The sequence below is a fragment of the Vidua chalybeata genome, chromosome 13 (assembly GCF_026979565.1).
Source record: "Vidua chalybeata isolate OUT-0048 chromosome 13, bVidCha1 merged haplotype, whole genome shotgun sequence".
NCBI classification, from domain to species: domain Eukaryota; kingdom Metazoa; phylum Chordata; class Aves; order Passeriformes; family Viduidae; genus Vidua; species Vidua chalybeata.
The window spans coordinates 11,619,469-11,645,864 of NC_071542.1; the positions used below are offsets into that span (position 1 = coordinate 11,619,469).

The following is a 26,396-nucleotide window of genomic DNA, read 5'->3' on the forward strand; positions in this document are numbered from 1 at the left end:
CAATTAATATGGTAATGATCTTACAGCAGACACCCTTAATCACATCAATATACTAGAGAACACTGCACACTCATGGATTTCAAAATTGATGAATTTTAAAAGAACCTTGTATATGCACCAGCAAGACAATCAGCTGTATCTGCAAACATTTTGTCAAGTTTTAAACATTTTAAGTGTTTAGAAAAGAATTATGCCTTCTTTTTCTATAATTCCTAATTATAACCAAATTATAATTAGGAATTCAGATTTAAAAACAAGCATCTGTTGACACTGTAAACTTTTCTATATGTTTTATCTCTTCACATATCAGTTTGATTTGGCTTATGACTGATCTGCAAGGGACTCAAGCAGTAGGATCAGATCCCCTGTGCTCTGTATGAGGATGTTCTCGGGGACTGTTCATGGGTGAGGAGGGCTCTGGAGTGCCTGAGGTTATGAAGGAAGTTACATTTGCAAAGGAATCTTACTGAGACACATCTATGATCAAAAACATTTACTTTTAAAAATCAAATGTAAATCAAAAAATACCCTAATAGAATTTTTCAAAAACTACATCCAGCCCTAGATCCTAATCTCATTACAGTTAGAATTTCTGCCAGTTATTTGAACTGTCCACCTGCAGTCTTCAGCTGCTCTGCCTTTTGGTTGCCCTCTCAAGTCAGGTTGGGCAGTATTTTGGGGTGATTCCGTTTTCTAGTTCTGAGCTTTAACTGTGATTGACACTTCAGTAAATGTTTCATCACTGCCATACCCATGCGTTTGTGAGGCTGTAAAACCCCCTTTGGTGGTTTTTGCACAGTAGGCATTTTGAGGGCACTTCTGAGCAGTGTCATCCTAGTTAAATAAGCAGTACAGTCTCTCCATCATAGCTGCAGTCAGTAAATTTAACTATTTCTACTTTGAAAAAGGCCCTTTTGTATTATTTTAAGAAATCCAGAAGTAATAAGGAAACATTGAAAAACAATAAGTTAAAGAATTCACTATGTGCTGCAAGAGTGAGTCTGTGGACACAGCTGGTAGCTATCAATTATTCTTGGTTATTATAGAAAAACCTGACTCCTTCTGTGATCACATAAAAATCTGTCAACATTGCATAGTACTTCATCTTTTACCAAGTGTCAAAAAAAATTGTGGAGGAAGGGGTAAGTGTGGAATTTTGACTAAATATAAAGGTAGTAATTGTTAGAGGTGATTGGTTTTTAATATAAAACGCCCTTTAGAACAAATTCCTTTTTCATCTTGCCAAATGCCTCACTGGCAAATTACTTTTGCATTAAATACTTCTCTGTAGTTTAGTACAGGACTTTCTTAAATCCTAAAATTATGTGAGGTGTCTGGAGTAAGATGAGTTTTGTTCAGGACAAACTTGCTGTAGAACAGCAGGAAACCTAGAGAGCCTGATTTACAATTTCCTCTTTTTAATGCTCATTGTATAAAAATGTTATGAAAGTTTTAAAGGAAGCTCATCAGTTCCTACTGTGAGCCAGGTTCTGCCCTTCATGTGCTGATCTCATTTGCCTTCTAGAGGGCTTCATGCTCATAGGTAAGGGCTGAACTTGAGGGGAAGCTGAGCAGAACTAAATTGTACTTTGGCCCAGCGTCCCTTTTCACAGTGCTGAAATATTTGCTTTTCTACAGAGGATGTCTGTCCAGCCTACAGAGCGTGCTGCCAAATCAATCAAAGTGTGACACAGTTCCAATGTACAGTGCCTCTCTCACACTGCTTCCAATTGTATTTCTTAGGTCACACCTGGGAATATGCTGAGTGGAGTCCTTGCTCTGCCACCTGTGGGCATTCAGGAACGCGCTTCAGGAGCCTGCAGTGCATGAACACAGAGAAACAGAAAGTAAATGAGTCCCAGTGCAGAGAGCTGCAAAAGCCAGGGATTGTTTACCAGCCCTGCAACAGAGAGGACTGCCCTCCCAGGTAAACTCCTGCTCTATTTCCATGAGCTCTTTGTGTATTAAAATGCACTCACCACCTCCTGAAATTGTTTCTGTGTTATGCTCTGAGTGTGGAATGTGGGGTTCATTTCATCATGAACCTTAAAGCATGAGAGATGTGGAAATGGATCACAAGCAAGTAAGGAAACGCTTGATTCAGCTGAATAAAGACCTGAGTGTGTCTCCATGCTGCTGCAGCAAGTCTTGCTGTGCTACCACACCACACCTCAAAAGCCAAGCTGGAGAGCTCCTCGAGACACTGGGATGTGCACTTTTGTGGAATCAGTGGCACCCCAGAGGGAAAACTTGTTGTGTTTAGAGTGGCCAGGGTAACTCTGTGTTCACCTGCTCTCTCAGTAAGATGTTTTCTGAGGAATGCCTCATTTCTCTCTAATGCCCCTCACCACAGGGCTCCTTGAATGTCCTTCCCTGGCAGTTTTCTCACTGGATCAACTGGGGATCACAGGGCTGAAAATATTTATATCACAGGCAAGTGTATCACAACATCTGATTCCAAAGGCCAAAACCATACCTCTAGACTATTTGAGTTGCACTGAACATTCCAGCTCAACAGGTTTTCAACAGGAAACCCCACAGAATCCTCAAAATAAGTGCTTTTTGTTGCTTTAAAGAATTGGCCATCACCATCAGCAAAACTCTGTGAGGGATACACACACTTTAGAGTTGTCCCTCACTGGAAAATGTTGGCAGGGAAGTGTTAGTACCTTAGCTGACATTGTGAGAGTGCATCTTGCCAGTATGTTCTAAATTCTGTTCTAAATGCAGAAAACATAGCCACAGATATGTATCAAGAGAAGTTGTTTATATTTCAATATTACCAGCCAAAAACCAGATTATCTTAAATTGTGATACTGAACTCCAGCCAGCCCAAAGAAAGCTAACATTTTGCCAGTAGAAAAATACTGAAATCAAACTAATAATTTGAAACACAGCTTCAGTTGCAGGTTTCCCTCTTAAGCTCCAGCACTGGGAGCAGATGACAGGAGGGTGCAAGAAGTCCTGGGGCTCCTCTGAGCAAGGTCATGCCTTTCAGTGGATTGCAGGGCATGACTGAATAATTTGATTATCAGCCTTGGGAGTATTCACCACATAAACAAACTGGTTCTTTCATGTGGCTAAAGGGAATGGGAACTGAATTGTCTTTTTATATGCTTAGATTTGTTCTGCTTTTAATTTGCCTTTATGCAATCACCAATGGAAGACAATTGTGTATATGCTAACATAATTAACTCTGCCTTGAGCCATACATGTATGCTAACATATTAATTGGTTTTCTTTTATGGAATATTCCATGCTTTCTCGACATGAAGAGCATCCCAGATGCCTGGAAAATAGCCCTGTGTCTGTTTCTTGGTGCCTTTAGCCTCTCTCCTTCCCTGTGATTTCTGACCTGGGAGGGAAGTGCAAAATGTCCATTCCATTTTCCCACTTACACTGATTTCTGCACAATCTTCTCACCTCAAGGCAGCTCTTTAGAAAGCATCCATAGAATTATAAAGACTTTAGATGTATGTTCAGTGGCACGGGACCTTAATTATTCAAAGTGTTTTGCATGTGTTTAGTCACTTCTCTCTGTCACAGTGGAGAGCTACAGTTAAGCAAATATAAGGCCTTGAGTACTTAACTTGTGCTTTGCTGTGCATGCACTGCATTAATGTTTGCAAAAGTACTTCAGCTTTAAAAGGGAGAAAAAGACAAAAGTGCAGACTGTAAAAGATTAGTCTTCCTTGAGTGGATTTAAGCTGTTTGAGTGTAAGAGAATGAAATAATTGCTGAAGAAAATAGATTTTTTTCCCCTATTATCACTGTTGTGGTACACATAAAGTCCATTTTATATTTCTAGCCTAGATTTATGTAAAGAGCAAGTCAGCTTGATTTTATTACCACCTGCTGCCTCCCCAGTATTGTTCCTAGCTGCCGAGACTGACTAAATATTTGCAACTTCTAATCAATAAACAACATATTCTGTTTGAGTTGTTGTCTGGTAAGATCTCAATGTAATAAATTTGGATGAATTATGGCAGCTGTCACTTTAGTACCAGAAAAATTGTTATCATCCATTTTATAGTAATGGAAAAGTACACTCTCCTTCCTCCTGGAATGTCACATCCAGCAGGATCTGCAGGGCTCACCTAGTAACAGATTCTGATAACAAACATTGTAACCGCTGTTAGCAAATATGCTGTCATTACTTAACCAGGTAAAGAAGACCTTGCTCAAGTGAAGAAGAAGCTGATTCTTACTATTCTCACATCTGAAACTTGCAAGGACAAGTTCTTTTGCATTTTCTTTGCAAACAGTTTCTGCCAGCTACCAGCAGGACTGCTATAATTGCTATAAATGTGTCTGTGCATCCTGTAGGTGGGTAGCTGGGCCCTGGTCCGAGTGCTCTGCATCTTGTGGCAGTGGATTTCGGCACCGACAGCTGTCCTGCCACCAAGCCACAGCCAATGGCAGTGCCCTGGCCCTGCTGCCAGGGGCCTGCACACCCAGGGACCGGCCTGCGGCAAGGAAACCCTGCCCGGGGCACCCCTGTCCCCTGGGGCCAGCACAGGCCACAACACAGGTAAGTGACAGCATTTGTCTGCAGCCTCCTTGCGTTGTGGAACTGGGACACTGCCATCGTCTGATGAACTGGCTGAACATCTGTCCTCTTGTACCTGAGCATCTGTCCTCTTGTGCCTGAACATCTGTCCTCTTGTACCTGAGCATCTGTCCTCTTGTGCATGAGCATCTGTCCTCTTGTGCTTGAACATCTGTCCTCTTGTACCTGAACATCTGTCCTCTTGTGCCTGAACATCTGTCCTTTTGCACAAGGCAGGAGCTCAGTGGCTGTAATTTCCTTTCAGACCAGACCATTAGAAATCTTGGGGTTTTTTTTCATTTTATGCTCTCTGAGCAACTTTTTTTTTTTTTTGTTGAAGGCATGTCCTGAAACCAGAGTATTAGCTTTGGTGTATTTTACAGGCTAAGCCATTATGATGTATTCCTATTGTAAATGTAGGTGAACCTGGTGGGAAGAAATGATAATGTTTGACTCTAGTTCAGAAGGCTGAATGATTTTTTTATTATAACTATACTAAAATACATTAACATACTATTTAAAGGAGGTACTAAAACTACAAACCTACTTGTTCTAACTATCATATCTAACTCACAACTCGTGACCCTCTCTCGAGAGTCCAGACATAGGTGGATTTGATTGGCCATCAGGCTCAAACAATCCTCACCAGAATCTAATCAAGCAATCACCCCAGGTAAACAATTCTCCAAACACATTCCACATGAGAAAATCAAGGAGCAGAAATTGAAATTGTTTTCTCTTTCTTTTCTCTGTGCTCCTCTATGAAAAATCTTGAGAGAGAGAAGAATGTGCTTGCCACATATTCAATTTTTCAAGCTAGTTTATTGCTTTTATTGCAGTCATATTAATACACAGTTTGTCTAGCTATACTTGTGAAGTCCCCAAAAAAGATATATGAATGTGCTTCAACAGCACATTGAAGAAATTGTTCAATTCACAGAATGCACAGAAGTCTTCTTTTCCTATATTTTCTGTTTCTTCCTTCATGCAGCAAACTTGTGTTCATCTTGGTAAGATTTGTATTTATTGTTCAGTGTGCAAAGTAATTCATTAGAATTGCTATTGCTGCATTCCCAATACAGGTTTTAGCAAGGCAAGTTTGTAATGGGCAGAGCTACAAAAAGAATTCTGTAGCAGTAGGGATGTGGCGCAATGGGAGAAGATAATGGATTTAGCTTTAGGAACAGGCAGGAAAGTCAGTCTTGGCAAAATTGCACAGAGAGAAGCAAAAATACATAGGCATTATCCAAACTGAGGTGTGACAGGGCTGAAGAAGGCAAGATGCAAAAAATCATGGCTGGGCTGTGTAGCTGGGTAACTCCAGGAGGATAATCCTGTTCTTACTAACTTGGCTGTTTCTTTTTCTCTCCCCTCACCCTTTTCTCTCAATTGTCAGTGTTCTGGTCGCTGTGTAGGAAACCCTGCAGGTTCACAGCACCGTGAGTTTATATGTCAGTTCCGGAATGGATCTTCAGTGCCAAACTCTTCTTGTGATGAAAGAAAGAGGTAAACAGTGGGAAGAAGTTACAAGTTAGATTCTTTAGATGATCATATTGAAGGTACAAGATTGTCACTGCAGTACAAGTAGGCGAATTCTTTTGTGTCAAACAAAGGAAAGGAGGTAGAGACAGTCATCCCTTTGTGGACACTGGATGAATTCAGGAACCCAGGAGAGGTTATGCCTGAAGAACACACAATATCCAGTATAGAGTGTTTCAGGGTCAGTTAAGTTTTCTTAAAGATAAAATACCTTTTCTATTCCAGGGTTAAGAAACTAGTTTAAAGACACTCATGTTTTCTCATGAGTGAGAAGGTGTGATGAGTGAGCACAAAATTAAATAAAGAGAATTCAACTTAAATATAAGAAAAAATGGAACAGGTTACCCAGAAAGTTGTGGTGGCTCCATCTTTGGAGATATTCAAAACACGGAAAATCTTGAGGATCCTGGTCTAGTTGTCTGGGCAATGAGCAGGGGTTTGGGGGCTGATCAGTTCTATTGTTGTGTGAATAAGGGTTTAGCACAAAAGCAAACATTTCACTGTCATTTATTTCTCTGTACAGCCCTCCTGCCAGAAGGAACTGTTCTTCAGAGGGGTGTGATGTGTACTGGCGGCCAGGCCCCTGGAGGCCCTGCAGTGTGGGCTGTGGCAGTGGGTTCCAGTCCAGACGAGTGTCCTGCGTGCACAGGCAGAGCAGCAAACCCGTGGCTGAGCAGTTCTGCAGAGGGAGGAAGAGACCAGTGACCTGGCAACACTGCAGTGTCACATCCTGTGGCAGTATGTAAATGTTTATTTAAATATGAGAATAGTAATAGTTTGTAGCAGTTATATTAGAAAATGACTCACAGTTGTACACGATTGATTCTACAAGCATTTGATTGTACATCAAAGGTAAAACTATCCTCTCCAAGGAGCACTTCGTAATCCTGGGGTTTCTTTTCTCTAACTAGGCCAGTTTGATATTAAAGCCTCAAAAGCACTTTTGGAAACAGGATATTTAGGAAGTTTTTTTGCAAACTTCCTTACATGACTGTGCCAGTTGTGACTCAAAATTCTCTGAGTGAGCTGTTAATGCATCCTGTATGGGGTTGTGTTCTGAAACAGACAATGAGTAAATGAGATCACACGTCTTACTTGTGCCCTTGTTTAGCTTTGAATCCACTGCTGCCAGAAATGCACACTAAAATGATTACAAAGCTAGCAGGAACCTATCAGTTGTTTACAATTAGTATGGCAAGTTCTGCTAATTCTCTTTTGCTCATTATAAAGCCTTGTAATGTTTAAATATATTTTTCAGAAGGCGAATGCAAGGATACAACTCACTACTGTACATTTGTAAAGCAACTAAAGTTATGCTTGATAGACACCTACAAACAAAGATGTTGTCAATCATGTCAAGAAATATAAGTCCTCTATGGCAAGTTCATGATGCTGCAGTGAAGAGATGAGAAGAGAGGTTCATTAAACTAACCTGTTTGAAGTATATTCTTGTAAATGAGACATTAGTTGTAACAGTTAAATGGCAACATGGGGCCAATGAAAACACAGTATTGTGGATTGATGTGCTGGATAAGGTATTGTTTCTGGGAGCTTTCATTTTGCATTCTTTGCAATGGAACTTCTAATGTTTTAAACATGTCTGGCTTAGCAAGATAATATCATGGCATATCATCTGTAAAATTTTACAGGCTATAATTTATAATTTTATCTGTGAAAAAAAAACATTACCTAAAAGAAGCAAATATTGGTTACTGTCCTTCACTTATGAGGAAGAGTCACAAAAATACTTCAAAAAATTTTGGAAATGCAACAACTATTTACTCCCAGGATTTTGGTTTCGTTTTTTTTTTTTTTTTTTTTTCATCATATTTAACACCATTTTTAAATTTACAGAAGCTGTGGCTTGTAGCTGTAAAATTTTGGCAACAGCTTCATTTTCATAAACAGCTTGAGCTTAAGGGTTGATCTCACAGGATATACTTTACGGATACTAGTTCTCAGATGGATACACAGAAGTACATTGAATTTTTCCTGCTTGTATTTCTGTGTATGCAGTAAGAAACTATAGATCCTAGGACAATTTTCAATGCAGCAATAGATCTCTTTTGAATAAATGAGGTGTCATTTTTTATTGTTTCTATTCTAATTCCAGTCTCTGAAGTACAATCAAAGTTCTGACATGATTATTATACTTTCGTACTGATAGTAAATGAGACAGAAGCTTCCTTGTCAGAGCTGTGAACAAATACTTGTGAGCACTGTTCTCTTGCACATCAAGTCAAATGAGGAGCCAGTAACTGGCCAAAATAGCTGTCAGATTTCTTGTCTTGAATAATCATTCTATTTTTCTCCATTAATGGGGAAAAATGTCCAAGGAAGAATTATTAATTGTGAAGATAGACAAGTGCAAGAAATCTATTTTGAGCATTTTTCCATCAAGATGATTTTTCCATCATGACCATTAACCATCTGAGTCGTTTGCAAGTTGATAAATTCTTACTGTAATATTCCTGGGTAAATTATCTTCCATATTGCAGATTGTCTGACTAGGGTTTTAAGCAGAGAGCTCCCCACAGGAGGCAGAAATTAGATGTTTTTTGCTTTTGTAGTTTCCAAACTACTGCTCATATTGGAGGCCTGAATGCTCACTTTGACTTGGCTCTGGTGTTCCATCTCTGACCTGTGTGACAGGCAGAGGGCTGGGAGCGCTGTGGGGCAGCTCAGACACAGCATCCTGCACAGAGGGTTTGCATTACTGAGAATTAGAGTAGCACTACTGTATAGAAAATGTTTAGGGTGGACTATCGTGTCCAAGGCTGACTGCAAGGAGAGGATATTCCTGATCATTACCTTTTTCATCAGCAATGGGTCTTGATTGTTTAAGCGGTTTTTTAAATTAAACATTTGTAAGATACTTTTGTAGATATTTATTGTCTGATTTAAAAGTGCAATATTTTTTTTTGTACAGTGTTTAATAAAGATTTTTGGACATATATTTTTTCTTATTACCAAAATTTCTTATTCATGTTTTCCCTTTATATTTAAAGTTTTCAAATGTTAACACATAGCATTTTTTGTTGCATTAACTTTGGTTAAGTATGCATGCTATACCAAAGCAGTGCTGTAAATGTTTGTGATGGCAATTGGCATGACATTCCTCTGTAGATTATTTTATTGCTTCTCCAGTACCTGAAGATTTTAGCTTCTTGAACGTAGTTTTAATTTTTCTGAAATAAAGTATAGTTTGATTATTCACCACTGTGATTACCCTGGGATTGTTTATTACCATGATTTGCATGGTAACTGTGCTTTCATTCTTTGTTATTTTCTCAACCTACTTGGTCCGTAATTCTGAGATGTTTTCAAAGCCGTGGATTAGTTCTTATTTTTAACAGTCAATCAGACATATTGTTAATTTTCACTGCAATCTGCTTTGCATTGCTATTAAGAGACAACATAGATGTAACCTGACTGAAAAAGTGGGAACATAATTTGCCAAGATCTAAATGTCAGCTCTGATTCACTGAAATCTAGGATCAGGATTCTTTAAAAGGTGGAATGAAATTGGATTTATTTTCTGGGCCTTCACCAAGCACAGTTCATTTAGACCTGTCAGAACAGCTCCATGCTTTGTATTTAGTGAGTGATGGGAATACCTCCTTGAAAAAGAAATTGTTTCAGAATATCCACTATGTGTAAATAGTCTTTAGAAAGAATAGTCTAAGAAATCATAAGAACAATAAAAGACTTAAATTTTTTTTATTAAATAGAAAATGAATGTATAACAATTTAATGGTGGTGTTTCAAGAGTTATCCTAGATAACAATATTGGCAAAGGCTTAATTTCCTTTTGAATTCCATTTGTGCAGTCTTTAAAAAAAGCAAAGGCTTTGTACAGCAGTGCTGTGGAGCCTGCTGCTGGATGGCAGAGTGCACAGAAAGCACTCAGAACAGCAACTGAATCCATGAATAACTTTGCTGCTTTTACATCTTGGTTTAGCATGACATCATAAAATGCTTTTTTAACAGCTGTTATTTTGGAAAAATATTAGTTTTCCAGCCGTCTCTTCACTTGGTCTGCATTTCAGTAATTTGTTGCTTATGAGAAGGTTGACGTCAGGTATTGAATAGTGTCTGAAGGTTTATAATATCATTCGATGCTTTTCCTGGAAGCACAGTGTGTTGGGGCTTTTTCAATTGTGAAGTAATAAAGGCTTCTCTCTTTCACTATTAAACTTAGGGGAAAACATTATGGACAAAATGAAAGAAAATATGCCCCTCCACCCTAAAAAAGCCTTCAAACACATCTGCAGAGGAACTGTTAAATGTATCTGAATATGCCCTCCACTTCCCTTCCTCTCAAAATGTTTGTACCGGGCTGGTAGGTGGCAGCAGATGACTTTCCATAACTTAAGGGAGGGAAGTGATTTCAGAACTGAAAAAACAGCTGTGAAAATTTAAAAAAGCATCTGGGCTCCCTCACAGTCCCAGCAGAAGAGCCATTATGAGCAGAATATGCAGGCACATGGAACTTCATGAATTCAGACTGCATTTCTCCCTCCCTAGAGAGGAGAGCTGGAGGGCATTGGGATCTTCTGAAAATGGCTCCAGAGGTACCAGGACTGTGTATAACATGAGGACCTGGGTAGGTGTGACTGTGCAAAGTTTTGGCTTTGTTTCCTCAGTTGTGGCATGACAGAGAATGAGTCAGTAAGAGTGTATTTTTTCTTTTGTGGTACAGAAAGATGACAACAATTGGACTTTTAGGATCTCAGATTTACATTGTCCTTGTTCATTTACAATCTGAGGGAGGTGAATAATTTTCAGACAGAAAAGTAAAACTGATTTGCCATGTCATTAACAGAGTGAGTGATACTACAAAATCACAGTACAAAGACAAAAGTTCTGTAAAAGTGACTGATGCTCTAATAATATCTGGATGCATCTCATGCAATGCTTTTGTGCACAGCTGATTTGCTCAGTTCAGCTTTCTTGCTTTCATATGACCAATTTCCTGCTTTAAAAATGTTCCCATCGTTGATCTTAGCCCTTTAATAAATGACTTTGTTTGTGAAGTACAGCCACATGATTCTGCAGAACCCAAATACTGTTCTACACCAATGGGTACAAGATATGCAATACTGAGAAAAAAAATCATACTGGAGTAGTGTGGTAGAGCATGACAATACAGTTAATTATAGAACTATTAATTGCTACTTGCTTAAATCATGACTGCAATAAAACTAAAATTGATTCATCTGGATTTTTCAAAATCAGCTAAATATACATAGAGAAAATATGAACTATTTCATACAGAAGCAATTTCATAAAAAAATTCTGTTAAAAAAATGGTGCTTGTGTATTTGGAACAAGCAATTCTTTGAAAAGCAAACAGACTGAAGCCAGGCTGCCCACAGATTTCTCCATCTCAGCTGGTATTTCTTTTTTTACCTGAGTTTAGTCTATTTTCTGTAAATCTATGCAGTCTCATCATGAGATTTGACTGAATTTGCACAATGCCTTTAAAGATGATTCAGCTGGGAAGGACACATGCACTAAGTCTGTCAGTGTGTCCAAGGTGCATCAGTTTTGTTTCCTTTGGAAGTAAGGCTGAAAGAGCATGATCAGGGAAATTAGGAAACAGAGTCTAATGACCTGCTTTTGGTGGTTGAGTGGTTTCAACTACGTGACCAGAAAAAGAGTGAGCTTACCACCTGTTAATTGCTACCAGAAATTACAGTGGCACCTTTATACTCACTTCAGATGTGAATGAAGTTAAAGTAGTGATGACTAAAGCTAAAACCAGGTTTTTAGAAATGCCTGGGTGTCATGGCATGCTATCTTGTGATCTGGGCAGTAAAATATAAAGGAAAAAAATCTTACCAATTACTGACGTTATTACTGATTTCTAAGATTATTGTAAATAGCATTATTTGCTTACTGTGTAAAATATTTTATCAGCAAAAGATATTTGTTATTTCACAAATACAATCATCTGAAAATATCAAAGAATTAAATATGTTATAAAGATGCTTGAGATGGAGCATGAGAAATCTGGGGAGTCAAGGAAGTTAGAATGCACAATCAGAAAAAGCACAGATGCCATGTAGGGAGTAGTGCTCCTTCAGCATTTGGCAAAACTTTATTAGTCTTGTAATAAACTTTGGTTTGGCTTTGGTTTTCTTCAAATTTCTAAAAGCAAAATGTGGAGTATTTAATTTGCTTTCAGTGCTATTTAAAGAGAAAATGAACAGGTTGGTTTCCAATTATTTTTCTATGGTGCTTGAAATATTGCATGTAAGTATTATGACACAGCAGGCACTTCCTCTGGAATAGGACTACAGTTTGACCCAGAACGTTCTGGGGACACCTGGCGGTAGAATCTGTGACCCTGAGAATCTGTGTTTACATAGACATAACCCAGAGCATCTGGATTAAGTCCTGGGCAGACCTCTTTCTTCTTTGGCGTATATTCAGTGCGATACAAAGTTTCATCTTTAAAAGGAACTCCAGTAGCTACAGCGTGTACAGGTTTGAAACTTGGAGGTGGATTGGCCTGATGTGGTATGTAATGGGACCTGAATGTAGTTAAACTAGCAAATTTTCCTGTGGGCTTTTGAATTTCCTCTTCTTTCTTAATAAGCCCTTGTGGACACACTCTCCAGGGTTGATAGTCTTCTTTTGTAGTAGTCTTCCCTTGAAAAGGGCCAGTACTTTTTCTGCCAGGAGCTGGTTTTATGGGGGCTCTGGGAGCAACCTTGTGTTTAATGTAATCAAGACGGTTTGAAGACTTGAGGTCCATCTTGTCTGTGGGTGGAACGTATTCTCTTGGTTTGCGGAAATCGGGTGCAGTGACCAAATATGGCTGATAGCGATCCTGGAATTCAGTGGTTCCTTTAAAAGGATCATCAGATCCATGTTTTCTACTTTCAGGCTTGCAACTTTTTGCTTGTTCCCCAGGTATCCCTTTAAAATCTCTCTGGTGGGTTGTGAGATCTTCAAAGGGCTGGTCGCTTGGCTTGTACTCTTCCCTTGGCCTCACGAACAAGGGCTCCAGCTCATGGACAACGTACGCGGTGCGATGGATGGTGTTGCCATCAAAAGGCCCCTCTGGCAGCTTGCTATCACAAGGTTTACAGCTTGGGGGGGGATTGGGCTGCCTAGGGATGTAGTCATCTTGAAACGTGGAAGGATTTCCAAACCTCTCCGAAGGTGGCTCGTAGTCACGCTCCACCTTACAGGATTCTGTTCTTTGACTTTCCCATAACCTATAGTGATCTGCAAGGCAAAACCAAAATTCCACCACACAGGTGTTATTACTTAAAACCAGTCCTTTAAAATTAAGACAAAGTCTTCTGGTATTAAATCTTGCAAAACAAAGAAAATGGATGTAAGTGAAAATGATAATTTTATCTGCATGTTTGTGATCTGACAAAACTGTCTTCTATTATAGTGTGTGATAAAAACAGACCCCCAAAATGGTACCTGATGCCCCATTTTGATTTTTGCTCAACAGAAACTGTACAGGGAATAGCTTTATACATGCTTTAAATACTTAAAAGATTTAGCACCTTTGCACTGACCATCATAATAGAATAATTTGTGTCAAAACAGATCATTACTAGGATGATGTATATGTAAGCTATACCATACACAAGCAGAAGCCTAAACTCCACTTTTGACTTACTCTGTGGAAAAATAAGTGACATGAACTAAAACTACCTGAAAAATACACTGCACCTTAATTTCCATTGAGTTTTACCTGAGATAGCCCAACCAAGTGCATGTTGGAATTTCCTTGTAGCAAAGCAAACCTCAGAGAGAGCTTTTAATTTAGAAGCAATAGGTTTCCCTTCAACAACTGAGGTGCTGAATGTTTTAGGGCATCCTCACCTGCTTCCTAGTATGTTTTACTCCCTGTCCCAAACCAACAAATCCAGTTTCTAACATAGGTAATTCCAAATGCTACCTTCATCTTGGTTGTTTCTCTTTCTGTAGGGGGCACCTGTTATTACCTCGGTAGGTTGGGATGGTATCCACTTTTGCATCTGAAGTGTGTTTCCTCTCTCGAGGCCTTACTAATGTCACTGGTCCTACTTTATGGGGATTGTAATCTCTCTGGTAAATGGTTCCCAGGTCAATCTTCCCTGACTTTGGTCTATATTCTGTTTGTGGCCGAAAAGGTCTCGTAACAATTTCATATGGTAAATAATCAGATCTGCATTGGGGGAGAGAAAACAGTGGTCAAAAAATCTTTTCTTCCTTCTGAAGCCACTTCTGTATTTTTTGCACTATTTGGAAAAATAATAAAATGTTTACTGTCAAAAATCTATCAGACACCATTATGATGGAGGGATAGCACAAAGGAGAGAAAACCATAGTACATAAATCTAGGGTCTCTCATGCATTATACAGTCTTTGTTAAAAGGTAGATGGTTTTTTAACACTCCCAGTCCCATTCACAGTTTAACAATATTATTTAAAGTGTCTAAAAAGAGACTTACAAAGTTGCTATAATTTTGCAAAGGAACTATCAGAAAGCAGAAGCAGAGCAAAGCTCAAATTACTACAAGTGGTAGCATTTACTGATTGCATGAGGAGAATGGAATATAATCAGAAACAGCATTTCACTCTTTTTGTATGGGCACATTACATTAAAAGGATGTATATATATAAAAGTTGATGCCGCTGTCACATCACTGACAATGAAGGGGTGATATTTTTCTCTAATTCTTTGAAAGATGCTCTTTAATTCTGTAAGCTTAAAATCAGAGTGTGTGCACAGAGAGGACAGATACACTGAACCCTTTTACAGTTTGCTTTCTTAAAACTAATAATTTTCTTAAAACTAATAATCTGAATATTAAAAAATCAGTAAAAGAATTCATGTTCTTTTTTTCTTAAGATTTCATTTTCCCACAATCTTGGATTCTACGTATGTATTACAGAAAGTTCTCCAGCTTGCCAGGTTTTCTATAAAATCTAAATTTCCTAACAGGCTGAAAACAAGACAAAAAGTTCTGATTCTCTTTACAGGTTAAAGGCTGCTGTAAAGAATGCAAATCTTGCTGTATGCATGCTTTGCTATTTTTTACAACCTTTTTGTGGTAACTGTATTTCTATACTCAACACTTACACTTTAAATATGCAAAAAGTGCAAAGGATGCAACGACTGCATTTTGAGAAGATTGCAATACAATGTTTAGCCCCAGCTTAGAAAAACAAAGAATGAAAAAATAATTATAATATAATTAGTATTAGAGTCTAATTAGTATACATATAGACTAATTATAAAACATCGTTTGACAATATCTACTTGAACGTTGTGGTGCCGTCCATTCTCGCCCGATTCTCTTGGAGCTCTGGCTTTGGCTTACAGCTCTCGGGAGGGCAGATGTTGCCATAGCCAGGGTACTTCTCCAAATACTCCGTTTTGTGGCTCGGCTGCACTCCATCATCATAAATCTTTGTGGGTCTGTGGCAGCAGCGGTGGCGTCTGGGTCAAACACATCAGAGCAGAGAATTTTGAATCGTTTCATTTAAGAGGAAAACCCATACTCTGTCTACTGGGAGTGAGCAACAAATGGGAAAGATTGAACAATGTCAGTAGTTTTTGTTGAAAATCTTTTCTGAGTGATAAAACCACAAAATATTGTGCTGATGGCACAGGTCCCAGAGCACATCATACTAATACAGCAATAAAAGCAGTATCAGCTGGGAGTTAGTCCTTGGTGCAGAATACAAAGGAGGGACAGAGTTGATCTCAGTTCTCTAAATTAGACTACCACCAAGATGCACTTTCCTCTTGTCTGTAATGTTTAATGAAATTACTCGTTTTATTTGGAAAAGTAACTAACTATGCTTCATTTCCTGTCTCATATTGTCTCTTTTTTGCTGCTATTACTGTATCACTTGTCTTTTTATTTCAGTACTCCTCACCTATTTTCACTGCTACTGATTAACACTTTTTGATTAAAATTTGAGTGGTATGGAATCTCATGTGCACTCCTAGTGCTCTGCAGGCCATTTATGACTTTTCAACTCTTTTTTTCCTCCATAGACTGACTAAATTCTCTATCCAAAACACATATTTATTTGAAAGTAATGACATCTCTTTTTCTTAATAGGTTTTATTTCAATTCCTCCTGCTTCTCGTTAATGCCTATATCAATGATACCATTGTGCAAAAAGGTGTTGGGAGGTATATAATGACAATTTCTTATTTATACCTTGCTGTTTTCAATTAATGATCCATGAAATTAAAATTTAAATGTTGCTATTGTTTTGAAAATCTTGCTATATTAATTCTAATTTGCACAATGCACATCTCTGGCTGACCTCAAGGAAATATATAATGACAGGTTTTCCTCCTACTTACAGCTGACAACTTGCAATGCAAAGGGAAAAAAACAATAAATAATTTTTCAAATGAACAAGTATTGTAAAATTCTGGTGAAAAGCAAAAATATCTAAACCCCAAGAAGAGGAAAAATGCACAGCTTTTAGTAAGTACAAATAAATTCAAGTTTCAGGAAGCTAGATATCCAAAGAACATTTCAAAGGTCTGCAGAGAATTTTAGCTAGCACTGAATACCATAAAGGAAAATAATAAATTAAAACAAGGTAAGATAGAATACAGAAACAGACATGAAGGACTCCTGCTGGGAAAATGAAAAAAAAACACTGAAAGAAGTTATTGGATTGGAGACTAGAGATCCTAACGCTTGTATTAGTTTCTGCTGCCTGATTTTGCCAGCTCAGTAGTTAAAAAAATGAGAAATGAAGTAGCTCTGTCTAAGAATCCAGATCCTTTCAAAGCCTCAGGTGTTTACTCCTTTTCAATCAAGTCAATCAACAGTTGAGAGACCTTTTCAAAACATAGCAGGGAAAGGAAAAAGGAAGAAGAGGGAAAGAACAGGAAAGGTAAGAAAACAAGGAGGTAAGTGTGCTATTTCTCACTACAGTGTTTGCCTGTCATTACATTTGTCATGAAATTCACTTTCACCTTAGTAATCTTTTTTCAGCAAGTACAAACAACACATGCTGTGTCACGTACCATCTAAAAGTAACAGCTAAGCAGAAACAAAAGACATTGAACGGATGGTTTGAAAGCTGGTTGGAATACAGGTTATCAATTTGTAATGTTCTTCATGTATTTTTTTGGCATACAATTCAAAGGAGTTGGAAACAAACATTACTCATCTGCAAAAGCTTCACTTTGACAATCTTCAGTTTGCCATAAGCTGGTCTGGAAGACCAACCACCAAACAAATCACCTTCTGTGTTCTGGGGTCAGCATTCTTTAAGGACTAAATTCTGAATATTTTTAAGCAATGTTGTGAGTATATCCCATTGCTGAATGGACATGCTACAAACTGAAACAGACACTAGAAAAATAATTACTGCAGAGTGAGCCTGTAGTTCTTGGTAAATACAAAACAGAGGTGACAGCCATCTACTCTTATCTTTTCAAGGAAAGAGATGGTTGGAATTTTATTAGAATTCATTGTTGATCCAAAAATATTCTTCAAACCACTCATTTCTAGTGTATAAAATAATTCTGAACACACTCTAGCTGTGCACAAAATTACTTGGAATCAGATGATATTGTTGAGGAAGTTCCTACATCCTACTCTGTGTTGTGGAAGTGCTTTCAGTCAGCCTGAAGGGTAATGTAAAATTACCTCATGAGTTTGACTTAGAGAAGAGATTGGGGATTTTTTGGTTAACTGATAAATCTGCTTTAGAACGCTGTCAAATTTAGAATGTTGTCCAATTGCTAAACCAAAATTTTTCATTTAGATAATAAATTTATAAAATTGATCATATAAGGCATCACAATGCTAGAAATCATCAGAGAATACAGATGACAGCTCTGATAAATTAAATATGTTGCTTAGACTTTGGCCTGCACTCTTTGAGACATTGTTTATTTTTAACTTTTTCCTTGTATTTATCTTTATTTCCACCCCAGAGTTACTGATAATTCAAATGAATTTGGTGAGAATATCCCTTTTCCCATGCCTGACTAGCACTTGCTTTGATGGATTATTATTCTTTCCCTTCTTTGAGGGAGACTATCTTGTGTTTTGCATAAGGTTTGAACAGAATCTCAGCTAAATAAAAGTGACAGTACATCAGCTCTCTTGTGCCAAATGCTCTTGTTCTGGTTATTTTAACAGAATGCTGATGATTTTAACTTATTTAAAGCCTGGCATACATACTTTTTTTTTTTTAGTACAATGCTCGCAAGGCCCTTGAAATTCTACCACAAAGCATTTTCCTCCCAGAGAACTAGACTAATAATGAGAAAAACTTAATATTTGTCATAATAGAAAACTTACTACCCCTCCACAAACACAGCTCAAAGCTTTTATTTTTAATTTCTTTTTTATTTTGCCAATGCACACACTATGGTCTGGAAGACAGAAATGATGGATGGACACGGTTTTTGAGAGTCATCTACTTTCCTGTTCTTGACAGGAATGCTGGTAGTTTTTACTGGGTTTGTATTTATATGTGGTCAGTATGATGGCTTAAGTAGCCCATATTTTAGAGAAATCTTTCCTTGTAACTTACATTTATTCAGGAATATAGATTCTTATGATAATGATAACAAAAGGGCATGAAATGGGGGAAGGCTGACAAACTGAGAAGGAGATAAAGCAGTAGTTTATTTTTGTGTCTCAGAACAATTTTTATGCTTTTGTAGGCTGTGATTATATTTATAGCAGAGAAATACTATTCTTGAGTGCAGAAAGTTCATCTACCACACAGGCTTTATTCTCTTTGGAAGCCAGATTTAACATCCTGTATTTGAGAAAGCAGAATGAAGTTCTGCCTTACTGGCTTTGCTCCCCTGTAAGTTTTTTCAGTGTTTTTAAAATTCTGTTGATAGGGGAGATTGTTTCCATCTATTTTATTATTTAGAATTAAGCAGTAATTATCCCGCCATAAAATTTCCTGCAGATAGCTAAATGATAATGTCTACAACACATTAGATATTTATAGTTGCTTTGAAGTTAAGCTGCATTCCAGTGTCCAGGTAACACTGCCAAGTGACCAAGCAGCCTTCCCCTGAAAACAGAAACTCTGTGTACACTGAAGCAAACACAGTGTGCTGCCTAAACCAACAATGGCTTAAGATTTTATTGAGTGTAAAAACTTCAGTGAGGTTTATTTTAAACCACGAACTTTATGAATATTTAATTATTATTCATATTATTGAACTCAAGTTTTTGGATTGAGAATTTTTGGTTGAGTTGAAGCTCATTTTGTGCTGCCTCATTGTGTTATCTCATCATCTTTGTACTTGAGCCCAAGCCAGCTTTGTTATTTCATCATGAAAACAATGTGTTCCAACTCTTCATCAATCTAGGACTTAAGAAACAAATTTATGGGGCAAAATTCACCACAGGCTTGGCCAAAAAGAACATGAGGAGCTTTACTCATGCCTGCCTCATACCTCTGTCTACAGATGAAAAAAAAAGTGGCTGATGAACAGATAGACAGACTTCCCACATAGAAACACATAGAGGGGGCCTGTTCTGCAGACCTTGATATGAAACTTGTGGGTCATGGTGCACTTTGCAACCATAGGGTTTGGTATTGGTATACTTCCAAAAAACATTGAGCACATCTCTGGGATCTTATGATGACCGTTCTTGTATGTAGTTGTTAGATATTTTTTAGTATGAAGTGAATTTTTGAATCCTAGAGTGATTTTTTTGTGATTTTTTTAAAAAGTAGACAGAGAAGAAATTGAAAATATTAACAGTTGTGATTCCAACCTGTAAATTTATATCTGAATTTTGAAAGGTCCAAGTCCCTTATTATTTTGGGACACCTGATTTGTGTACTTTTCTTCCACCTATGGCATTGATAGTATTGCTTATAGACCTGTAACAGTAATTTTCCATTAAAAATTGCCTACTGTACCTTCTTGTACCAGCCTCCCTGGGTCAAAGAGGCTACAGGACAATGATGAACTGTTTGTCTCTCTGTGGGATCATGGAACGTAAAGCAAAGTGATGAGTGCTACTGGATGTGATGGCAGAAGGGCAGATAGATTAAATCTCTTTCAAGGGCTGCAGTGCTTGCACTGGTTTCTGACTTGGTTGCCAGAACTCTTCTGAAGGTTCTTTGGTGCAGTCCTTCAATGGGAGCTGGCTCTGGTTTCTGGAAAAGCCTGATTCTGATTTAGTCTGGGTGGCTTTTAAAGACTCTCTCCATTCTGTTCTATTTTAATCTGTTTAAGACCTTCTTTTACCCTTAGCTGATTTAAATGTACACTACTTCACATTTACTGAGAACATGCTCATACTTGGGTGCCACTCCCCAGAGGCCCAGGGTGCTGCTCATGTTATCAGTGAGGTTGGGAAAGGCCTCTGAGATTATCAAATCCAACCTGTGACCAAACTCCACCATGACAACCAGACCATGGCACTGAGTGCCACATCCAGTCTGAAACACCCTAAGGGACAGTGACTGCACCACCTCCCCGGGCAGCCAATTCCAATGCCCAATCACCCTTTCTGTGAAGAAATTATTTCTAATGTCCAACCTAAAGCTCTTCTGGTGCAGCTGGAGACTGCGTCCTCTTGTCCTGCCACTGGTTGTCTGGGAGAAGAGGCTGAGCCCCACCTGGCTGTGATCTCCTGCAGGGAGTGAAGAAGCCTCCTTTTCTCCAGGCTGAACACCCCCGGCTCCCTCAGCCACTCCTTACAGCACTTGTGCTCCAGACCCTTCCCCAGCTCTGTTTCCCTTCTCTGGACACGCTCCAGCCCCTCAGTGACCCTCCTGAACTGAGAAGCCCAGAACTGGACACAGCACTGGAGGTGTGGCCGCACCAGCGCTGAGCGCAGGGGGATGGCCACTGCCCCGGCCCTGCTGGCCACACGGCTCCTGACACAGGCCCGGTGCCACCGGCATTCCTGGCACTCGCTGGTCACGTTCAGCTGCTGCTGACCAGCACCCCGGGCCCTTTTCTGCTGGGCACTGTCCAGCCCCAGCCTGTAAAGCTGTGTGGGGTTGTTGTGACCCAAGGGCAGCACCCGGCCCTTGGCCTTGTTGAACCTTACACCACTGGCATCACTCCATGGATCCAGCCTGTCCAGGTCCCTCTGCAGAGCCTTCCTACCCTGCCGCAGACCGGTCCTGGCACCAGCTCGGTGTGCCGGCCGAGCGTGCCGAGGGAGGGCGGCGCTGGCTCGCTCGGTGCCCGCCTCACTCACCCGCAGGAGCAGATCTGGCAGATGCAGCGCGGCGGCCCCATGCCCGGCCCGCTCGGCCGCCCGGCCGGTAACCAGGGACGCCGCCGCGCGCGGCACCAGCGGCGCCCGGCCCGCCCCGGCCAGGCTTCCGTCCGGCGTCACGGGGCGGGCTCGGCAGCGGCGGAGCGGGGCGGGCGCGGCTTTCCGGGAGCGGCGGCGGAGCGGGCGCAGGTGCGTGCGTGTGCCCCCGCGCAGAGGGCTCGGCCCCGGCGCGGCCTTCGCCCCGCGGGCGAGCGAGAGGGCAGCGCCGCGCCCCTCCTGGGGCCGCCCCGGGCAGCGCGGCCGTGCGCGCTCGGGGCGGCGGCAGGGGAAGGCGAACCGGGGCCGGGCGGAACCGTGGGATTTGTGCCGCTCGGTGCCCGCTGCCAGCCCGAGCTGCGCCCGGCCGCGCTCCTGAGCCGCGTTCAAAGTGCAGACACGGCCCTGGTTTCTTGCAGGTGTCCCCGCGGAGCGGAGGGTTCGTGACGCGCTCCACGTGTCGCGGAGGTTTCCCTGAGGAGCGGCTCTAATCGCAGTTTGCGTCATTAAAAACCAAAGCCTTTCCTCAAGCTGACTGACACCTCAGTGAAACACTTCGCTCCGCTCGCAGAATTAGCCAGCCATGGTGCTCACGAGCGTGGGAAAGATGGTTGGCCTCCAGAAGAAGGCGTCCGGCATCAGGAATATCTGTATATTGGCCCACGTGGATCACGGTAAGGCAGGGGTTGGTGTCCGCTCCTCTTGCGTCTGTCTGAATGGTGGTGACGTACTTTGTTCTGAAGTAGTAGGATTTTGTCTATTTAGCTTTAAGTTGTCTTGAATGTGATTCAGAAATCTCCTTTATGTACTTTTTCTTGGCCTGATTCAGCTTGTCTTACATAAAAAAGTATCAATTTCAATAATTTGAAATTGAATGAATAGTTGAAATTGAGTGTTTGTTATGATTGTGAATGTTGGTGTGAATTTAATAGAAGTTTGAGAGGCAGACTAATATTTTTCCATGTTTTCTTAATAGAACAAGTTTGTTATGCAGGTAGAAATAGTAAGCACCCTTTTTAGAACACAAATGCTTTGTCTAATTGCATGTTATAATGAGGTCCTGATGTACTGTTTGTTATTTCAACTGCTCTTCTGGTCATGACAGGTAAATTTGCATCCAGTCTTCAAAAATAAATCTGTGTGCATGTAACAGGAGTAATTTGATTTGTTTTTTGAAAGCTAATTTGTACTTTTCCTGGCGTTTTATAGTCTTTATTAATGTTGATATCTTAGAATACTATACGTTGTCTCTTTTGCTATCGTTTGTATTCATTTAGTCCAAGTAATTTATTTTTCTTTTCAGGCAAAACCACTCTAGCAGATTGCCTTATATCTAGCAATGGAATAATCTCCAGCCGCTTGGCAGGAAAGGTAGAGTTACACTGTCACTTTTAATAGAATTCTGGTCTGCATGTGCTGGGGTTGTAAATTCTTGATCATGAAGGAAATTCCATCTGTATTCTTGCTAAACCTCATTTTCTCACCATCATACTCTGACAATTGATAAGTAAATTGTGAAGATGTTTCTGCAGACTTACCATTTTTACTTTTGTTTCTGTACTCAGCTGAGGTACCTTGACAGTAGGGAAGATGAGCAGATCCGAGGAATAACAATGAAATCTAGTGCAATTTCACTGCACTTTGTGAAAAGTAAGTTGTTGATGCTGGCATGTATAAATTTTAATATATATTTCTGTTAATTTTCCCCGTCTCTTCGTTGTTGCTGTTGTGATCTTTGTGTACAACTTTTACTTTTTTGTTTCTCAGTGTTAGGCTGTAATTCTGCAGAGACTTAGGCAAGTAAGCCAGCCAAAATAATTGAGTTCCATCTCAGGGTCAGGAAAAACATATCTCCAAGTGGAGGCCATGAGAGAGCAGTTACCTCATCTTTTATTTTAGATATAAATATGTATATTTTGATCTTAAGTCTTGAATGAATGTCACTTAAAGGCAAGACTTCCTTTCAAAAAAACTCAAGTTTTAGTACAGTTGAGGTACCTGTTGCACCAAAACACCTGTTATACCAAAACTCAAGTTCTGTTGAAGTACCTGTTACACTCTACTGTAAGGGTTTTTAAAGTGTAGTTAGTGTCAGGACATTAAAAAATAGTAGCTGATGGGTGGCTGGAAGAAATATCTCTGAAAACTGTTCTGAAATATTAATTTGTTTGATCCTAGGTGATCAGGAGTATCTGATTAATTTAATAGACTCCCCAGGGCACGTGGATTTTTCTTCAGAAGTATCTACTGCTGTCCGACTCTGTGATGGTTGCATTATAGTGGTGGATGCTGTTGAAGGAGTCTGTCCACAGGTGAAATAAAATATATTAAGTAGAGAAAGAGGGGAGTAAGCAAAGTCTGAAGTGGGTTACATAGAAATAAAAGACGAGCTGTTTAAGAAGCTTTACAGAATTTTTAATAAATGACAATATAGTTGAGCTGTGAAAGTGAGTAGTAAGAATCATAGTTGTGCTGAAAAACTGAACAGTGCTGGTGAATGGGTGTAGAGAAGCAGGGTTGAAACAGTGGGTATCCCATTTTTCAGGTAATGTAATATTTTGATAGAGAAAAGTCTTAAGGGAAATAATTTTGTATACTTATGTGGGCTTTCAGGGTTTGGAAAAGGATACACAAAATAATGAGAGTGCTTTTTTTCATGGCTTTTCTAAATAGTTTGTTTTTCGTTATTTTGGGTGTTTTTGCCATGAAATCCCACCATTCTGCAGAATTCTTCAATAACTAACACTGTACATCGTGGGAGTCAAACTTCTGCTTTGAGCATCAGCCTGTCCTTTACTATACGTTTATTAAATTCTAGAATTGTATTTGATTTTTTTTTTAACATTCTGTATTTTTGGTGCTATCAGGCTTTCTGTAATGTTTTTTTTTTAAACTCTTTCTGTCTCAGACTCAGGCAGTCCTGCGGCAGGCATGGCTGGAAAATATCCGTCCCGTCCTGGTGATTAACAAAATCGACCGCTTGATTGTGGAGCTGAAGCTCACCCCTCAGGAAGCATATTTGCACCTTAAAAATATCTTGGAACAGGTATTCGTGCTGAGGTGTCATTTCACACAGCAGATTTTGTGACCCTGTATAGCATCCAGTCTGATTTTTAACATTGAGGTGCATCTTATTCCTGATAGGTTTTGAGGTTTATTCAGAATGCCTGTGATGGAGAAAAGGGTGGTAAATGCCTCTTGACAGGTCATCAGGAAAAGTCTTCATTTTTAGAAGTAATATGCTGAACATTTTGTTCTTCTCTTAAATTGCTTAAATTTACTGGAGGTAGACTGTTCCTGATATTGATGGATTTATGTAGGAATAATGTTGTTTCATCTTTTGAACTGTAGTTTAAGTTGCCTTCAAAACTTCTTTCCCCCCCAGGCTCACTTGGGAGCATCTATATGCCTGGTTTCCCTTTGCCCTTTGTTGTTGTTTGCTTTGTTGGCAGAAACAACTTCCTATTTCACCATTCCTTGCTCTGAGAGGCAAAGTGTGTTACATGTGATACTTTGATTCTGTTCTGGTGTGGCTGATTTGGAAACTTGAGGGTGTTTATGTCAAAACATAAACTCCTGTGGTCTTCAAATATGTAAAATTGGGTGTGTTTTAATTGCCAAATGAATCACAGGCATGCTAGCTTGTTAACACAACTTCTCTTTTTATGTTTTTGGGGGTGGGAAAATTACATTTTAATTGCAAGGGTTGTGAAAGAGTGAATGAATCTTGAGGGTGTTTTTACATATCTTTCTCTAGATCAATGCAGTCACTGGAACACTTTTTACCTCCAAAGTGTTAGAAGAAAGAGCTGAAAAAGAAACAGAAAGTGAAACCCTTTCAGATGCATCACCAGGAGATCAAATTTATGACTGGAGTACTGGATTGGAAGACACTGATGATTCACATCTTTATTTTTCACCAGAACATGGAAATGTGGTGTTTGCCAGTGCAATTGATGGCTGGGGTTTTGGGTAAGATTGAGATTTAATTAGTGACCTTTTTTTACAAATTGATTACTGCCATTAATCTTAAAGTATTTCAGTTGCTTCTTATTTCTAAAGATGTTGGTTAGATTTTTCTGTGATATGTTGCTATGTGTAAATTACCTAAGTGACAGGGATCCCCGTTTTATTTAGGAGCTTCTGAGCCCACAGTGGGGTCCAGCCTAGCCTGGTAAACATTATTTTCTTACCTGCTGCTACTGGCTAGACTGTAGCAGACAAGGGCAGAAGCTGCAAGCCCGGCAGGAGCTGGGTGCTCCTGCAAGCCAGGCAGGTTCAGGGTGCTGTGGTGTGCAGGGCAGCAGGTGTGGGAGCAGTGCCCTGTTCTGGTCGCTGGCCACGAGGTGGAGGCGTTGTCTTCATGCTGAAACTGTAATTACAGGGATACGCTGGGTGGTGACGCAGGGAATGTCTTGAGTACTGCAGAGCCCTTACAGAAAATCATCCTTTTTTATGGATTTTTAAATCCAAGTCAGACTGTAAATAAGGTACCATGTGCAGTTTGTTGTTCAACACCAACAGCTCTTGTCCCTTAAGAGAGAAGGGAAAATAAAATGGGCTATTTTAGGTTATTGTCTTTCAAGACTGTTTTGTTTCTTCTGATGAACTGTCAGGCCCTGGCTCTGACAAATCATATAATGGAGAGGGTAAAAAAGAACATTTTTCTTAATTACTTCAAAGAGGTTCTTCTGGACTGCCAGCTACAGTACTGTGTGCTGAAATATGGATCAGTGGAGCTTTTTCTTAATCATGGAAAGTCTTGACTGCTGTTTCTTGGTTGTGGGTTCATTTCCTGAAGGTATTAGCAGAAAAAAATTAACTTATTAGGCAGTGTCAGCCTTATCCAATGTGGTAAGTACATATGCTTTTCTCACAATTCTCAAGTGTTGAAAAATGCCATTAATATATATGCAGGAGCTGCTGGCACAAGAATCTTGAAAGGTCTCCCTGAATTGAGAATTTAGGTAGTTATTTGAAAATAAATGTCTTTGGGCTTAGTTCACAGCTTATGTGTTGCTGACATGGATAGGTCCTTTTTTTTGCTGTCTAAAAAC

At 39.7% G+C, this 26,396-nt stretch overlaps 3 protein-coding genes across 4 annotated transcripts in view; 2 read left to right on the forward strand and 1 right to left on the reverse strand.

The window, feature by feature from the left end:
• The window catches only part of ADAMTSL3 (ADAMTS like 3), a 171,099-nt gene extending 161,795 nt beyond the window's left edge, over positions 1–9,304 (forward strand). The window contains exons 27-31 of the mRNA XM_053955298.1: positions 1,744–1,927; positions 4,327–4,531; positions 5,946–6,055; positions 6,612–6,826; positions 7,347–9,304. Coding sequence (XP_053811273.1) covers positions 1,744–1,927; positions 4,327–4,531; positions 5,946–6,055; positions 6,612–6,826; positions 7,347–7,456 — 824 coding nt within the window. The 3' untranslated portion in view covers positions 7,457–9,304. The remainder of the gene's footprint in view (positions 1–1,743; positions 1,928–4,326; positions 4,532–5,945; positions 6,056–6,611; positions 6,827–7,346) is intronic.
• Positions 9,305–12,162: 2,858 nt separating this feature from the next.
• On the reverse strand, positions 12,163–21,366 carry SAXO2 (stabilizer of axonemal microtubules 2). Its single transcript, XM_053955240.1, has 4 exons — positions 21,283–21,366; positions 15,366–15,545; positions 14,065–14,267; positions 12,163–13,327 (listed from the first exon to the last, which is right to left on the reverse strand). The coding sequence occupies exons 1-4, from the start codon at positions 21,321–21,323 to the stop codon at positions 12,354–12,356; spliced, it is 1,398 nt and encodes a 465-aa protein (XP_053811215.1). The 5' UTR covers positions 21,324–21,366; the 3' UTR covers positions 12,163–12,353.
• Positions 21,367–21,434: 68 nt separating this feature from the next.
• EFL1 (elongation factor like GTPase 1) overlaps positions 21,435–26,396 on the forward strand; it is a 64,784-nt gene continuing 59,822 nt past the window's right edge. Inside the window, exons 1-7 of one of the 2 annotated variants that reach the window (XM_053955122.1) lie at positions 21,435–21,492; positions 21,759–22,013; positions 22,643–22,710; positions 22,905–22,989; positions 23,518–23,651; positions 24,248–24,385; positions 25,097–25,311. In XM_053955122.1, coding sequence (XP_053811097.1) covers positions 21,923–22,013; positions 22,643–22,710; positions 22,905–22,989; positions 23,518–23,651; positions 24,248–24,385; positions 25,097–25,311 — 731 coding nt within the window. In that variant the 5' untranslated portion in view covers positions 21,435–21,492; positions 21,759–21,922. Of the gene's footprint in view, positions 21,493–21,603; positions 22,014–22,642; positions 22,711–22,904; positions 22,990–23,517; positions 23,652–24,247; positions 24,386–25,096; positions 25,312–26,396 lie in introns of those variants that run through there. The other variant, XM_053955121.1, reaches the window with a different exon arrangement.